Genomic DNA, 17,199 nt, shown 5'->3' on the forward strand with positions numbered 1-17,199 from the left:
GTTTCCTTGAAAATCAGAGCAAATTAAGTAAGACATCAAGCCTTGCGGATCATGATTGGCCGTTACATCCGGAGCTGCCCCTTTATTCTTTTCTGCTAGTGGGGAGAGATCAGGCTCGATGTTTTCATCACTGTAGATAATGCATGTCAGCACTTTTGCATGTTGGAGTTTCTTGCCAAGAGACAAACTCCATGTAGGGTGGAGCTCGGGACACTGCCGATACCTCTCCTGGCCTGAGTTCTGAAGAAGGTCAGGATAGACTGGACCTGAGTCATCCTAGGGTCTCCTGATTAGGAATAAAAAGAATGGTACCCCAAGTTCCTGGGCTTGATCATTTGCCCCTCTATCAGGCGGCCTCTTCAAGAGGATCTCCTGTTGTAGGCGCAGAGCAGGGTTCTCTCCCCGAAATTTTGCAATCTACACCTCCATGTTTTGAAATTGAGCAGTGGCAGTTGAGTTCTTTGAACCTTCATGCTGAAGTCGTGAAAGTCATCTTGGTACCCAGGCATCCCTCATCTAAAGCTGTATGCCCCTGGCGTTGGGATATGTTTGTGGTCTTGTGCGCTACTAAACAGATAGACCCAATCCATGACAAACCGTCCAAAGCTCTGTTGTTTGTGCTGTCCATTTCCAAAGTCAAGGCCTTGCTTTGCGCACTGATAAAGGGGACCTGTTGGCTCTTTCAGCCTCCTTACAGGTGCCGGACCAGCCATCATTATTTAAATATCTCATTGTAATGAATTTCCTTAAATGGTCACAACATGTTCCCCCCTTTTGTGTTTTTTGTGCCCAATGGAATTTAAGTTGGGTCCTCACATTCCTCATATGTGCTCCTTTTGAGCTCTAATGCAGTTGCCCAATTAGTCTCCATAACATCAAGACAGCCTTTCATGTCGCTATATCATCGGGGCTACGGATCCACGAGTTGCAGGCTCTTTCTGCTAACCTGTCCTTCAACACATTCATTGCAAAGAAGCTGGCTTTGCGGAGTTGAGCCTCCTTCCTTCTGAAGGGAGTTGACTCCCTTTCATGTTGCTAAGAATATTACTCTTCTGGGTTTCTTTGCTTCACCTCACCCCTATAATGAGGAGGAGAGCCATCACTGGTTAGATCCAAAAAGGGTACTACGCTTCTACGGTGATCACACCAAAAACTGTGTGTGAATTATCAGCAGTTTACCAGGTTCACTGGAGCGAAGAAAGGCAAGGCTCTGCAGAAACTGACCATCTCATGCTAGATTGAACTCGGCATGTTGTCACAAGGTGCCAGTATTCAATATTTGTCAGGTTGCTATTTGAGTGTCACAGAATATGTTCACAAAACATATTGCCTATGCAATCAGGCCTGCCAGTAAGGGCACTTTGACCGCTCGGTCCTTACTTTTCTTTTTTAGCTTGGTTAGTTGTCGAACTCAACACTTAAGAAGAATTGCTTAGGTATATATACAAAAGTTGAGGTATCTCTAGTTAAAAGTCTCTATTCGCATAAGAAGTACCTTACCTCTGGTAATGCTTTTCTGGTAGAGACGCGATCTAATTTCAGATTCCTCAATGACCCTCCCACCTTACCTGTTCCATGAACTGGGCTCTTTATGTAAAAAGATCCCAATTTAGGAATCTGCCCACTGGTCAAAACCAATCTGATTGACTCCATGTCTGTGGGCACTGATGCATCAAAAAAACAACTGATGCCAGCACGCTTTGGTGGCATGTATGTATGCATGCACATGTCACATCTGGTGTGAAATGACGACACCGTGGAGATGCTTGCGGCACCTGCCAGCACGCATGTTTATTGCTGATGATTTTCCAGATCCAATCTGGCACATGAGGGAGTATTCAAAAGCTGAGGAATTTGCGGTTACAGAGTGTCTACCAGAAAGAGCGTTACTAGAGGTAAGTAACTTGTTTATATGGCATCATTTCAGAAAACATGTTTACTATATCACTTATATAAAGTATTGTTCAGATTTCACTATGATAAAAAATGGTAACTTCTATAGAGTGCAGAGTTAAGAAATATCATAGACTTCATTGACTTGCAAGGGAGAATGGGTCTTTGGGAATTGAGAAAAAATGTGTCTTCACTTAAGAAGGTCATAGAAGACCCAAACCTCTGTTGAATATACAATTGGAGGTCTTTTTTCCTTGTCCAAAGCTTATGTCTTCAGAGCATTATATCATGTTTAATATGGTTACAATCTTGTTAAACATGTTTTTTTTAAATCAGGAGACTATTATACAATTTTGTGATGGGCTTAGTGTTATATCTATATAGTGCAGAATACACATCTAGGAGTGTCAGCATGTTGATAGGAAACGCATGAAACAGAATCCTATAAGAACACATTACATTTATGGGCAAACCAAAATAATGTGGTAATTTCAAATCAGGTGTGAGTCTTAAAAGGGTCAGTGGGGCATACATGTGAATAAGAGAGAGATTACAATTGACTCATGTGTAAAAATGGAAATAATAAAATACCTTGAATCGATTAATTCGCAAAATTGATTGCCCATCATAATAGACTGTGGAGAGGGCAGCAGCATTTTGATTTTTTTAATACATTTTCCATGCTTGTGGTCTGGTAGAGCCCATGGAGAATGTTGCCTCAGAGCTTCTTCATTTTGTCATTTTCTGTCTTTCTCAAGGAGCTCCTTGATTATTTCCGACCATGCGATTGTCTTGGGCAGGTGACCTCTGCAATGTGCAAGTGCTTCTAAATCTTTACTTACAGAGCTCGATATGAAGCACAGTGCAATGAAAACAGAAAGACTATTCTGCGTTTGTTAAGAATATTGTGCAGTGCTCCATTCCACTTCACTCAATCAAACATCCCAATCCCTTTAATATAAAACAATATAAAATAGCTAAATTATGGAAATATGTAACACAGCATAGAGACAGAAGAGTGATTTAATGATAGCTCAGCTAGTATTTTGTTTTCAATGGTGTCCTCATGGAAGTACTTGCCAGACATAACTAAATTAGTAATTTCAACCTCCTTTTTTCTTCTGTTTTTTAACTACGGTGCATTAACGTAGATTCTATCAGCCTATTGGACAGTGTGGAGTCCTTTTCCCATCCTAAATAACCTACCTTTGTTTCTCAGTGCCTGTGAAAGCTAGAAGCTGTCACTTTGTGCTTCAGTTCTCACTCACCTTGACTGAATTTACACATGTTCCACGTATTCTATAATTGATATAAAACACTTTGGGGCAGCAGTACTCTATGAACTAATAGCTTAGAAGAAAGTCTTTCTTTATTAAAGTAGTTCCCAATGTCAAAACGTCAATCAGTTTGACAATTTATAAACTAAATGTTATAAAGCAAAATCATATTGGTGGGATGAGTGTATCAGTTACCCACACCACTTGTGTCTTAAAAGTATAGTGAAAAAACTATAAAACTGAATAAACATTCAGTTCTTCAAAGCACCTCAAGGGTAAGTCAGTCTTGAGTTGCTCGAGCCTTGTTCATGGTAAATACCACTAACCCTGAGACTCCCAGTCTTTTTTTCTCTAATTGTGCAAGCCTCGCTGATGCATTCCATGATATAGATATTTAAATACACTTCCCAAATGAGGTTCCAAAAAAATTCTTGTTTATTATTTGCAATCTCCAGTGACAGTGTTATGCTATCAGAAACTGTGTATCTATCCTGTGTCATTGGTGTTTTTACTACTTCATGTTCACTTGATCATGTCTGACAATTATATGACCTAAACCTCATTTTTCTCAAGTATTTATAAGTAGCATTGGTGTAAAATGGACTAACATCTATAACCTGTGTTTGAAAGTGGAAGAAAAACTTACATGGTCCATTTTTCTTACAGTTATGCTCCCACAGCATTTGATGCTGCGGAACCTTCCACCGCACAATGATAGTGACTTTGAGAGGGATTTGAAACTCGCACCTGAGGATGACCTGAACCCCACACCCTCTGTGGTTGGAGGGAAGGGGCACCCATGTGACACTGTGACAGTCCATCAGGATACACGGTTGGAGTCTGGAGATGGGTGTTATCCGGCTGGAGCTTTCACCCAAGGACATTCAGAGAGCAGCTCTGGGAGCTGCATGGCTCCAATAGATACTACAGATTTCCTTAGCTTCAGAGACATGAACATGACCAGTTTGGGAAGGCAGCAGTGCCAGCAACAAGGGAGTATCAACCAGCATCTGGAGTCTCAACCACTGGAAGCACAGGTGCTCTCGGAGGAGCAGTGTTCACATGGACGAGGCAGCATAAAAGTTGAGAGCGAAGGTAACATAAAATTACGCTTGGTGTTCTTGATACTGGATTTCTAATTTTTTAAGCAACAATGATTCACAGTCTGGGGCCCCTACATTAATGCCTTCTTCAATAAAATCCTGGAGGGCGTTAGCATCCCCCTTCATGGTTAGCTGCAGAAATAATCTCTATCTATAAGAAGGGAGACAGAACCTCCCCGAGTAACTACAGACCAATCAGTCTGACTGATAACCTGGAAAAGGTTTTCTGCTATCAAATCTGATCTAGGCTACAAGACTGGTTGGATGAGAGAATGATTCTTTCTCCCTTCCAAGCAGAGTTTCGCCCAAAGGTGAGCACCATTGACCAGGCCTTTCGCTTGAATCTAATAGGATGGAAATATCTGGACCTTTCTAAAGACCATCTTTACATCACTTTTGTCGATCTAAGGGCCATGTTTCACCTAGTCACGAGATGTAGTTTGTGTCTCGCCCTATCCAGATTGGGAATTGATCCTTGCTTGCTGAACATCCTTAAGAGACTACATGAGGGGACCTATGCACAGGTGAGATGGGGGACCAATGGGGAGCTCACTGAACGCCTACCCACCGCACATGGAGTGCATACGGAGTGTGTTCTCACCCCAACACTATTCTCCCTTTATATTAATGACCTGGTGGACCACTTGTCAATATTCATCTGTCCCTACCCCTGGATAGGGGGTTGGCCAACACCCACAGTTTTATTTGTGGATGATACTGTCCTGCTCTTTTGAATGCCCATGGGGCTGCAGAACTGAATAGTTTATCAGAGTACTGAGAATCTAGAGGCATGGAAGTTGATGCTTCCAAATCCAAGATCCTGTCTCTAAACCTGCACATATCCCATAGTAGGATTTGTTTTTATATGTGCAGAGCCAAGCTCCAGCAGGTTTATCACTTTGACTATCTAGGGGTGAGGTTTCACACATCTACTAATTGGAAACCCAATTATTTAAATCTGAGCTTTCATTGACTCATGGATCGCCCTGTATTACCAAATGTTACAAAACCACTGCACCAAAACCAGTGCCCTTAGTCGTAGACATTTACAGGGCCAAGGCACAGTCAGTAGTCCTAAATGGAGCTGAACTGTGGGGGATAAAGGACATTAAGGGGCTGACCACCAAAGAACACTGTCTTATAAAAACCTTATTTACTTTACCCAACAGTACAACCACACTTCCCCTGTGTTTTGAGATACGACTTAAACAAATCGGGGACATAGCAAAAATAAGACAACTACTTCTCTGAGTGCGATTGTGGTCCTCCTCTGAACTGACTAATAGGTCTGCGCTTGAGGAAATTGTTAGCATGGGGAATTACATTACTATCTCCTGGTTCAGCAATGTGAAGTTGCTTGGGCATGTACTGGTCGGACCCTTTACTATGTAAACCTAACTCCAAGTCAATTGTTAAGGAGAAATATTGGACCTATGTGACTGAGTCATATCACCGTAATGTGAAGTCAATTGGGCTGACTGATTGGTTCCTGGACTTTAAACATGTCCCCTCTTTAGAGCCTTATATGGACGCCTTTGTTTCACAGCTAGCCCATACCTTGTTAATGAAATCAAGACATGGCACCTTACAGGTGAATACATTTACTCATAAATAGGACTTAGGCGACTCTAAATTGCAGAGCTGCATGATCTGCACTGATAGCATTGAGGATGTTGAACATTAATTGTTTTTCTATTCACTTTATGTAAAATCTAGAAGGTCCTGGATTAGGTCAATGTGTACTACTTTGGGCACAATACATTTTAGTGTTGCCTATCGGATTCTAAGAACTGACATCAGTATCCCAAGGGCACTAAGCCTGGGAAGTTATCTTTTAGCAGTTAGATACACAAGAAAACCGCTGGGCCTCCAGCTTTAATTATTTAGCATGCTTCATGGAGATGATACACATTGGGCTACTAGGGCATTAAGCCTGAGTAGCTACCCATTATATAATGCAGCTCGGACTTGAACCCCTGTGCTATTGATGCATGTCTACATTCGAAACTGCTCTTCTCATGAACCATGCTTACTCGTATGACGGGACGCTCTTCCTCCTTTTAAATCATTGGCCAACTGGATGCTCTGCTATTATGAACTGGAAGACATCATTTGCCTCTGTGTATCGGTTTGATCATTGATTTTAAATATAACTTACATCTGCATGTTCTACTCTGATGTTTTTACATTATTAGTACTGTGCTAAATGAATTCCAATTAATCAATTGATGCTATACTTATTTGCATTTTAATTATGAATGCTGATTTTAATGTGTTTTATTGCAACATTTTTAATTGTCTGTTTTATGGGCTTATTCCCAATGATGATTTCTATGCTTTTGGATCAAAGATAGTAATGAGCGATACGTTTTCCTTCCAAACTGGTTTTTGTCCTTAAATGTTGCAGATTCATTTTTGCTTGGTAGTTGATTTTGGGAGATAGAACAATCTATTTAAGGCGTCCTTATACTGGTATCGTATAATTACACAATCAAAGCTGTTTCTTTGATCAACTTCAGGCTGAGATGACTGTGGCACACTGAAGATGGGGCTGGGAGGTTTTCACAAGCTAACTCATCTGATCAGATAGTGAGCTAGAATAATAACAGTCACATTTTGATTAATTTTGGGTCTAGAGTTTGCTGCTTGATGTTTATTCAAAAAGGCTTACTTTGGCTGGCAGCCATTGAGAAGGGCTTACTCTGCAGAGGGTGGAGTCATCATGTTAACTCCCAGGGTTATCGATTCCATCAATTATAGCCTTAGAGCCCACCGTAGTAGGCTCTACCAGCCATTAAAGGCCTGCCTCAGCGTCGGGGTTTTAACAAGGGAGCGGCCCTTTAATGGCCGGTTGAGCCCGCTACGGAGGGCCCTAAGGCTCTTAAAGCATTCTGCCCGTAGAGCGCATGTTCTAATTCGTGAAAGACCTCACGGAGCCCATGGGGGTTGAACTCCCCTCGGGCTCCGACCGGCCTTTGTTCACAGCTGTGGCTGTGAACAAACATTGAAATGTTGATGCTCCGAGCTTCTACCTGTCATTAGAAGCCCAGAGCATGCCATTGTTTTCTATGGAGCGCTCAACATTCCAATGTTCTAAAATGGATTAGAGTTGTAATTAATGATTGATCCCCTCTCATCCAGAGACCTGTTTGGAGCAGCTGCACACTGTACAGAGATATAAGCATGTTTGAAAATAGTTCTTGTTTTTGTGATTTAGACTCTACTTTACTGGAAAAAGGAAAGTTCTCCAAATGTTTTGCTGACCCTATAGTTTACCTTCTAAGTTTGAAAACTTGTTCTTGCTGTTACAGCACGGTATATTAAATATATTTCTTGAACACAGTAATTCCTCCAGGATTCATGGCTGTCACCAAATAAACACGCGGTGGGACAGTTGACTGGATGCTTATGCTGTAGACAACCAGGTCTTCTGATGGACGAGTGCAGATGATTCATCAGTTTGCCTGCGGACGCATTTGTCTTTGTAACGTTGATGAGGGACTTGGAGGATGATTTTCAGTAATGAGAGTGACAAGTACAACATTTATATCCTTGGACAGAAATGCAGGATCAACTTAGTGAAGAACTGCGGGTGTAATATAGACAGAGTGAAAATCTGTATGCTTCGATTCACTGGAATCGGTGATGACAGGGCAGAGAAGTAAAGCAGTTTCAGGTCAGGAAGCAGATCTGGACAGTGTGATTCTGGACACTTTGCTGATATAATTTGTCTTCTGTATTAAGGATAGATCCGTACTTAGCTATGGCCCTTTTGATGGTATTGGTGAAGCGACTGTAGGCACTGACACAAACAAGCCTGTCCATGGGGCATTTAGGATGTGTCTCCAGGAGGGCCCCTCTATTGTTGTTTCTGACCGTTTTGGCCACTTTGTGAATGAGTTCGTCAGGGGACGATCTCGGGGGCAAATTAGTGCTCAGCGTCTCCCCATGTTCCTTAAACTTTGCTACGTCAGTGCAGTTGCTCCTGATCATTAAGATTTGTCCCGCCTGAAAATTGTTCCCAAAGGCACTTGGATGGAAGCTGTCACAGCACAAGAGGGAATTGCCTGTCCTCTGTTTCCTGTACAGTTCTGAGCAAATTTCTCACTCCTTCGGGTACAGATGACGGTCGAGGAAGGGAAGTGATGTTTTACTGGGTTTAAACACGCTCGATACAGCACAGGCAGGAGCAGCTTAAGTTACACACACACATAGACACACATAACAGGTGCAGCACAGGCAGCAGTAGTGCACTCTCCCTCACACCGACAGGTAGCAGCAGGGCCCTTATCCTTTAATGCACCAGATGGTTGCAGCAAATTACATTAGCCAAACTTTCCTCACAAGTACAGATTGTAGAGCACAGATGCAGCGGTAAACACTTCCTTCTATACAGTGAATGGGATCCTTACTTGCACTGGCAGCCCATGTCTCCCTATACACATAGGATGGGTAAAAGTCAGGCGGCGGCAGTGCAGGGACACACAGCACAGCCATTGCTCCATTCATCCATCCACCCAAGCACAGCACAATAGGAGTGAAGTACATGACCACCGCTCATGAAAAATAAAACAGTCAAATGTAAATGCCTTACTGACTTTCTGAGACACACATGACCCACCAGCTGATGCCCACAGCAAGACCTGCACAGTCAGGAGTAAGGAATATGAAAGGCAAATTCCTTGGTGTGATGTTGAAGATGGCAGACAAGCATTGCAAGTGATTCAGACAAATGCCCTAGTGTCTCATTAGTTGTTGATGGAAGTGGCACCCCTTTCATTATTTGGCCGCATGAAATACCATCGGAAATATCTTCCTATTGGTGAAGCTTTTAAGTTATAATTTAACCATCTTCTGTATTGTGTGCACCTCTTTTTTTTATTAGAGGAGAAAGTTCGAATTATATTGAATTCCATGGTGCTGTAATGTAATAGGGCTTTAGGCAATCCAACTTCACAAATATGGTGTTTTGGGCTTTGGGTGTTTTTTTTTTATTCTGTAAAAACTTTCAATCTTGGCAAATCATTGGAAATTGGCTACTAACCAACTTTTAGGTGACTACAATTTCATTAATGTTTTGGTCTGATCCCTTTCTTAATCTTTTTTTCTGTTTGTCTTTTTTCCTCTCACTTTTTTCATATTGTCCGTCCTTCTCTGCACACCCACAAACCCCCTTCCCTTTTCCTTTGTGGTGTTTTCTGCACAGCTGAGATGGTGGGCAATAATACCATCATACCATTGCCAGACAGCCACCAATCAGAAACCGAACTGAGGAATGTGGGAGGCGGAGCTAACTTAGCTGGTAATCACATTCTCATTTTCTGGTCATGAGAGTTGGAAATGATGCGAGGTAGTCTGTTCGAACAAAACGAAGGTTAGAGCTAGAACTACTTTATCCTGCTTACTGTTTAGTTTAGTGAATGAAACTGAATGTTAACACAGTGGAAGAAGCCTATTATGATTACTGTATCCATATGAACATTAGCAGTGTTACTCACCTAATACACATAGACTCAATATCACTTCACATTATGCAACTAGCGGATTTCCATCAGTGGATCCCACAGCATTAAATATTGACTTGTTCTTGCTTGGAGGTATTGACACAAACATTGTGTGTATCCTTCAGGAAGAATTTCTTTTTCTCTGTTTAATATTTGTGTGTTACTTCTACAGTAAAAACATGCACCATAGGGCTTTAGGATGAAGGAGAGTGAGTTTTATACTGAATTGTATACTAAACAGGATGTTGGGGGAATCGATGAGAATGATAATGTTTTTTTAAAGCAAGGAGTATTACATTTAGATTCTCTTGACGCAGAATTATTGGAGAGCCCTATCACATTGTAGGAATTAGAAATTGCTGTTAATAGTCTATCTTTAGGAAAAGCGGCTGGCCCTGACAAATTGCCGGTTGAGATATACAAATTGTTTTTTCATCAGTTGAAGGACGAAATGCTGAAAACTTTTCAGACTGCTCAGAAGGGCTATGCTCCTAACTTATGGGCTGAAGCTACTATAGCGTTTTTTTGTAAAAAGGGCAAAGACCCGGAACTAGTAGGATCATACCGCCCGATCTCGTTGTTAAACTGCGATAGTAAAATATACTCTAAGATATTGGCAATGCTGTTATCTAAGGTTATAAACTCTTTAGTTTCTTTAAATCAACATGGTTTCATTCCAGCTCGTGGGACTGTTACTCATGTAAATAAAGTCATCACATTGTTTGATGTTGCCCATACCGAAAAACGAGACTTAGGGCTAATTCTATTGGATGTGGAGAAAGCCTTAGATCAAGTGGAGTGGGAGTATCTGTGGCAACTGATGCAACATATGGGTTTTGGGTCGGGATTCTCGTCGCCAATGTAGAAATGAAAGAACGTCTCGTAGACAGGGTCTTGTAGTTGTAGTTTATTCTTCAGCTATATCCTTATCGGTTCCTTTGTAAGTCTTTATGTAAGCCCCACCAGGAGCAGCCTCCTGGCTACTCAGCCCATCTTCTCCAACTCCACCCTTCAAGTACCTACATCCCTAACATTCTACATGACATCACATAGCTAGGCAGAGAACCAGGGCAAGGGAAATGCACAACATTAGAAGCAGATCACTACAGAAGGCTTTACAGGAACTATACACTTCGCCGATCGGCAGAATTACTGCTATGGGGTTATTAACTGATCCTGTCAGAATCACCAGAGGGACCAGGCAAGGCTGCCCCTGCTCGCCACTTTTGTTTGCCTTATATATAAACCCTTTTGTTGAACAACTGGGCAACAACCCTTGTATCAAATCCTTTTATGTACATGATATTCCATTCTCTGTTTTCGCGTATGCGGACGACATCGCAGTGACGTCGGTGGATCCTTCTCTTGCGCTTCAAGAGATTGAACATTTAGCAAGATTGTTTGGCCAGATATCTGGTTACAAACTTAATGTAAATAAAACACAAATCCTTTGTTCAGATAGTATAGATTTACAGGATATTAGAGTGTTACATGAGGTGACTTATCTGGGCATTAAAATTAAGACCTCAATGCTAGAACTGGTCGATGTCAACTGGAATACTATGTTACATAGTGTTAGGGAGTCGCTTGATAAATGGGGACGATTACATTTTACCCTAATTGGTAGAAGCAATATTATTAAAATGAATATCTTACCAAAGGTTTTATATATATATTTAGATCAATTCCTTTGGAGGTGACAACCACTCAGCTGCAACATCTTCAATCTTTATGTATAAAGTTTATATGGGCTCCTGGCAAACCAAGACGAGCGGCTAGATTTATGACGCTACCAATGGAGAGAGGTGGCTTAGCTATACCAGATTTTGCCTTTTATTTTTATGTATGCTTTTTGTTAAAAATGCGGATTTTATTGACTGGGGATGGAATGGCTAATATTGCCCAGGCCCCGTCGATTTTTGAGATCATGTTGGGATCTGAAGCCCGATACTGTTTGTTTAAAGAGATTGATGGCAGTTATTTTAAGCGAACAAGATTTAAAGTAATGGAAGGAGCCTTTAAAGTGTGGAAGAGAATACGGAAAATTTGTATATCGGAGAAATTATCATATTATACACCAATGAATGCAATTAAGATCCTTCCTCCCATCTTCTGGGATAATATTGCCAACGGGTGGAGGAAAAAAGGTATTATTACACTAGGGGATCTTTTCTCCCGGGGGGGGGGGTCACTAATTTCATATGAAGAATTGGGGAAATATTACAATTTGCCTAATTCTCAGTATTTTAAATTTCTTCAGGTCCGGGATTATCTAATGCGGAAAAAAGTTGTGGCTGCTCCCAATTTAATTATAGAGGCTGTAAGGCGGCAGGAGAAAATTGGCATCTTGTATAAGATATTGTTATCATATAGAACAGATGATATAGGGAAACAGAATAGTAAATGGGTTAGCACTTTGGGTGTACATTACATATCTATTGAAGATGCTATTACCAGATCTCGGGTTGTATTAATGTCCGCTAGCTTGAAAGTACAATTTTTTAAAACTGTTTTTGATTTGTATTATACCCCTGCTCGGATGTTTAAGTGGGAGGGAGGGTATGATGGAAAATGCTTTCGTTGTCGGGGGGGATAATGCTGATAGCCTGCATATTTTTTTTAGATTTGTTGTAAATTGTCCAGATTTATAGCGGATATAGAGAAGTTCATGGCTGGAATCATTGGGCTGGAATCATTGGGAGACCGCTCCATTGACTGAATTGGTACGTTGCGGACAAGTGCGCCCCCTTCAGTGGGTACGCATCGGTGCCATCCGCACCTTACATGTCTGTGTTGGGGAGACCCATGGGTCTCCCCCTGTGACCGAGTCGTAGGGCTGCAGGTGACAGGGGGTCCGACACACACCCCCAAAGGCAACCACCAGACGATTTGCGGGCTGTCCGACGAGTGCATTGTACTGGCTCCATCGTGAATCGCATCCATTGCACGCCACGGTTAGCTTACGACTGAGACGTACGGAGCGGTTCGGACCCGGAAACGACTCGGTCGGTGAATTTCATGTAGCTCGCATCGTACTTGCTCGCTCGTACAGCTGTACGAGTCGGCCGGAAAACACGTGTATGGCTCGTAGTTTTTCCGGCCGGATCGCGTTCGGTGCCCTTCCGACCCAGATCAGAATCGGCCCCTATGTAGAGCATTTGAATACTCATTAAGTGCATGCGGAGCTGGGGCTCGATTATGTCTCGGACCTGATCTCCTTAAGCCCGCTCCTGTGTTGGATTAAGATCTGGAGCAGGGTGGAGCTGAAGCTAAGCCGGTTGATCCTCAAGGACTGTCTGTCCCTGGACCGGGCAACTAGTATACCTTGGATTGCCTATGTTAAGCCATCCTTTTTTTCTCTAGGCAGGCCCGATACCTTTATGAATCGGATTTCTCTCTCTGCCCATGATTTGGGGAATGTTAAAAGATTATTTCTGGAATGCTCCCGATCAGAGAGAAAAGGCTTAGAACTTCAGAAGCCATTGGTTAGGGGCCACATTCTTTTTTAAAAACTGCACAAGGGATGGAGCATGCTTGGTTCACTCAAAGCATGGTAGGTTTTTATTGGTGAGGTTTATGTTTAATCAACTGTACCATTTTTAGGCGTCTCCATGTGGGTGGGTATTTCCTGAGGTAAGGGCTCCCTTTGGTTATGACAATGTGTCTTCACTGGACATGCTCCATTTTATAATGTTGTGCTCCTATTTCAGCTGGCCTAGGAAGCGTTTATTAATCCCTTTAATGAAATCACTGCAGTTTAAACACGTCAGGCCTGCCTTGTACCTTCAGAAGCTCCCTACGAAGCATGTGACCTTTACTGTTTTCTCTTTTTTACAAGCTGTCTGGGTGTCCAGGAAAACGAGACCGGATTAACTGTTTTATATGTTTTGTGTTCTTCTGAGTAATCTCTTTGTCTGTTTTTTTTTTACCAATGAATTTGATTTTATCATCTCTGGTCTGTATTCTTTTATGGTGATTTTATTTACCGAATAAAAATGTATTTATTGAATACTCATTAAGATGTCAAATAACAGGCTATTCTACTATCTTGAAAAAGTGGATAGGAAACCCCGTCAAAAATCAATAGTGCCCTTTAGCTACATATAACAGTGTTTTCATGTGCAGACTACACTTCAGCCCTTACCTTCTCACCTACTTTGGACCAGTCCTCTCCAATCATGCACTCAAATATACCTCCAGGCCAACTAAGATCTCTCAGACGTCAAGTACGATAGAGGAGCTCTCAGGAGTTTTAAACGATATTCCACAGGGCACTCACTTTCTGATAGGAGGAGATTTTAACTCCCACTATGAGCCCCTTCCGGGACTTCTGCTGGGTCTAGCCATGGAGGAGGACATGGAGTGGTCCATACCTCCCCTGCGAGCAACAGCCCCCAGAGTTTGGACCCCCCTTGCTACACAAGTTACCGCTCTAACCTTGAAATTTGGTCTGCGGGCATGTAACGGTAGGACAACTTCAGACAACCCAGCTAGCTTCATCTTTAACTGCAAGGGTAGGGAGTCAAGACTGGACTATATACTGGCTCCACTACCAATGTGGTCAAGCATTATTGACTTTTGGGTATTGCCTAGGGAAGACAGTGACCATAATGCGCTGAAACTAGAATTTGCCCATCCTGGTCTAGATTCTAGGCTGGGATTGAGGGATTCCCTGGATACCGGCCTCGGCCTGACTCAAAACAGACATAGAGTAAAGTGGGAGACATTCATCTCTAACCCAGAGAGGATACCTATACTTTATCAAAGGGTTGTCCCTATACTTGAAAAAGCTCAGGCACTCATGGCCAATGATATAAACCAGAGTAATCATGAACAAGTAGGGCAGTGCCATAGAACCCTCTCTGAGACAGTATCTGCAACACTCACTCGTACCCTAAAGAGGCCAACTGCTTGCGCAGCTGGTCCAACTTGGTATAATAGGACCTGTCGCATTGCAAAATCAAGCCTCCTGACCTCTATCAAAGCAGGTCTGGGAAGCGAGATAATTAGAGCCAAGAGATCCGCTTACAAAATTTTAATTTGTAATGCAAAAAAAGAATGGGAACACCAGAAATGGGAATCCCTTTCTGTATCTCTGGCCAGGGGGGACTCACGAACATTTTGGCGAACAGTGAATACTGGTTCACTAGAATTGGCCCCAGCACTGGAGCCGAATATTTCACCTAGTGCATGGTCTGATCATTTTAAATCGCTGTACCAATTACCAGATGGGGAGCAGGCTGCTTTCTACCCTTCATGCACTGAGGATCCTAAAGAAATCTCCCTGCTTACATTCAAGGAGGTTAGAGCGGCTATAGCTGGATTAGCTCCAGGCAAGGCCCCCGGGCTGGATGGTATCCCAGGTGACCTTTTTAAGCAGGAGGTGGATGTCTGGACTCCATATCTAGTTTTAATATTTAATCATATTCTGCGAGGCATGGAGATTCCTGCTACTTGGCTGGGCGCAGAGATTGTTCCCGTTTTTAAGAAGGGCTCTCCTCTGCTCCCAGCCAATTATAGACCCATAAGCCTCATAGATGTCACACAAAAGATCTTTGGTAGAGTGATCCTGAACCGGCTCCAGGCCTGGATTGATGACAATAACATCTTGAGTCCCTTTCAGGCAGGTTTCAGAAGGGGGGTTTCAACGGTGGACCAGATCTTCCGATTGAACCTTCTCTACTGGAAATCAGTAACAATCGAGGGGGGCAGTTTATACACGATATTCGTCGACCTGCGGGCGGCATTTGATTTAGTCCCTAGGGACAAACTTTGGGCAGTTTTGGCAGCTACAGGGGTTCCCGCTGATCTACTCTTCATTCTGGAAAAATTACATTGGGGCAACTATGCAAGGGTAAGATGTGGCAGAGGAGGTACCCTTTCAGATCCTTTTCCCGTTGACAGGGGGGTTAGACAGGGTTGTGTGCTCGCACCCACCCTTTTCTGCCTCTTTGTCAACGGGATCTTTAATCATCTTGATGGGATCAGTAACATCGATGCCCCAAGGCTGGCGGGCAACAGGGTACCGGCAATTATGTTTGCTGATGATACCCTGTTGCTCTCCAAATCACCTATGGGTTTACAAAGGGTCCTTGACGGTTTTGTCGACTTCTGCAAGTCGCATGGTTTGGAGATCAACACTACAAAAACAAAATACATGATCTTCAACCCACCTGCCTCTACCCGACCTAGCCCGCGGATAGGGACCTCCAGTCTTGAGAGGGTATACACCTTTGAATACTTGGGGGTTATTTTTAATCCTCTAATGAGGTGGGATTCACACCAGACAAAAGTGAATCTGAAGTTAACCCAGATGACGGGTGCTATTTCTAGGATGTTGAGTGGGCTGAACTACAAACCTTTAGGCCCACGCCTTCACATTTATAAAACCCAGGCTAGGGCGGCTGGGCTATATGGGGGTGAAATCTGGGGACATGTACCTATCCAGAAAATACAGGTTGTAGAGAACAACTTCTTGAGGCAGCTGACAGCTCTACTATCAAGCACCCCGCTATTACCCTTAAGATTGGATTTGGGCTTAAAACCCATCGCGGTGGAACTAGGCCTCAAACCTCTAATTTTCTGGCATAAATTATGGCGTACCCCAGAGCTTGAGAATTACAGAATAGAGCTACAAGATATTCTGCGTCTTATAAGAATTGATCAAGTACCATGGCTCGCTTATATTAAACATTCCTGTGAATCAATAGGAAGACCCGATTTGTGGATTGACCCAGCCAACACATGCCCAATGTCTTCCCGCAAAACCATCTCCTCAGCTTACTATGAGCACAATTTACGTGTTCAAGTTATGAAGGCCAGGCCTGGGTCCCTTACTGAACAGTTCCTGGGATTTAAAGATATATACACCCGGGAACCAGTCCTAGATGATATTGAACCAACATTAACCAGGAAGCTCTACTTACAATGGCGCTATGGTACTTTGCCTCTTGGAGCCCACACTGTCAGTTGGTCATCTAATTTAACAACTCTATGCCCAGCGTGTGGCCATCCATCAGAGTCTGACCTGCTTATAATCTTCTTCTGTCGAGCCTACCGCAGACCACGGAGATACTGGCTTCTTCCACTTTTAAAAAACCTGGGTTTAAGCATCGCATCTCAGCTGACAGAATTTTAAAAACTGATCTATCAGCACCCATAGTATTTGCTGTTGCGAAATTTTTAACAGCTATGTGGATCAGCCGCAATCGTTATGTAAAGTCCAAAAACTGAGGTTGGTCTGATCTGAATGTTGATACGCTGTTAACTCTAAATGAGCATTTTAATATGTGGTGCATAACATGTTATTTATTGTATGTTTATCTGTTTTATTCTTTTATGGCCCAAGTGGCCGAAATAAAGTTGAAATGATGAAATATACCTTGCTGTTAAGATAATGTTTGGTGCAATTTGATGACATGC

At 42.6% G+C, this 17,199-nt stretch overlaps 1 protein-coding gene across 1 annotated transcript in view; it reads left to right on the top strand.

Moving 5' to 3' along the window:
* Positions 1-17,199, top strand: part of LOC146771106 (rho guanine nucleotide exchange factor 11-like) — a gene marked incomplete at its 3' end in the record, with an annotated part of 76,729 nt that overhangs the window by 33,899 nt on the left and 25,631 nt on the right. The window contains exon 4 of the mRNA XM_085640354.1: positions 3,837-4,265. Coding sequence (XP_085496480.1) covers positions 3,837-4,265 — 429 coding nt within the window. The remainder of the gene's footprint in view (positions 1-3,836; positions 4,266-17,199) is intronic.

Source organism: Triturus cristatus, unplaced genomic scaffold, assembly GCF_964204655.1.
Source record: "Triturus cristatus unplaced genomic scaffold, aTriCri1.1 SCAFFOLD_424, whole genome shotgun sequence".
NCBI classification, from domain to species: domain Eukaryota; kingdom Metazoa; phylum Chordata; class Amphibia; order Caudata; family Salamandridae; genus Triturus; species Triturus cristatus.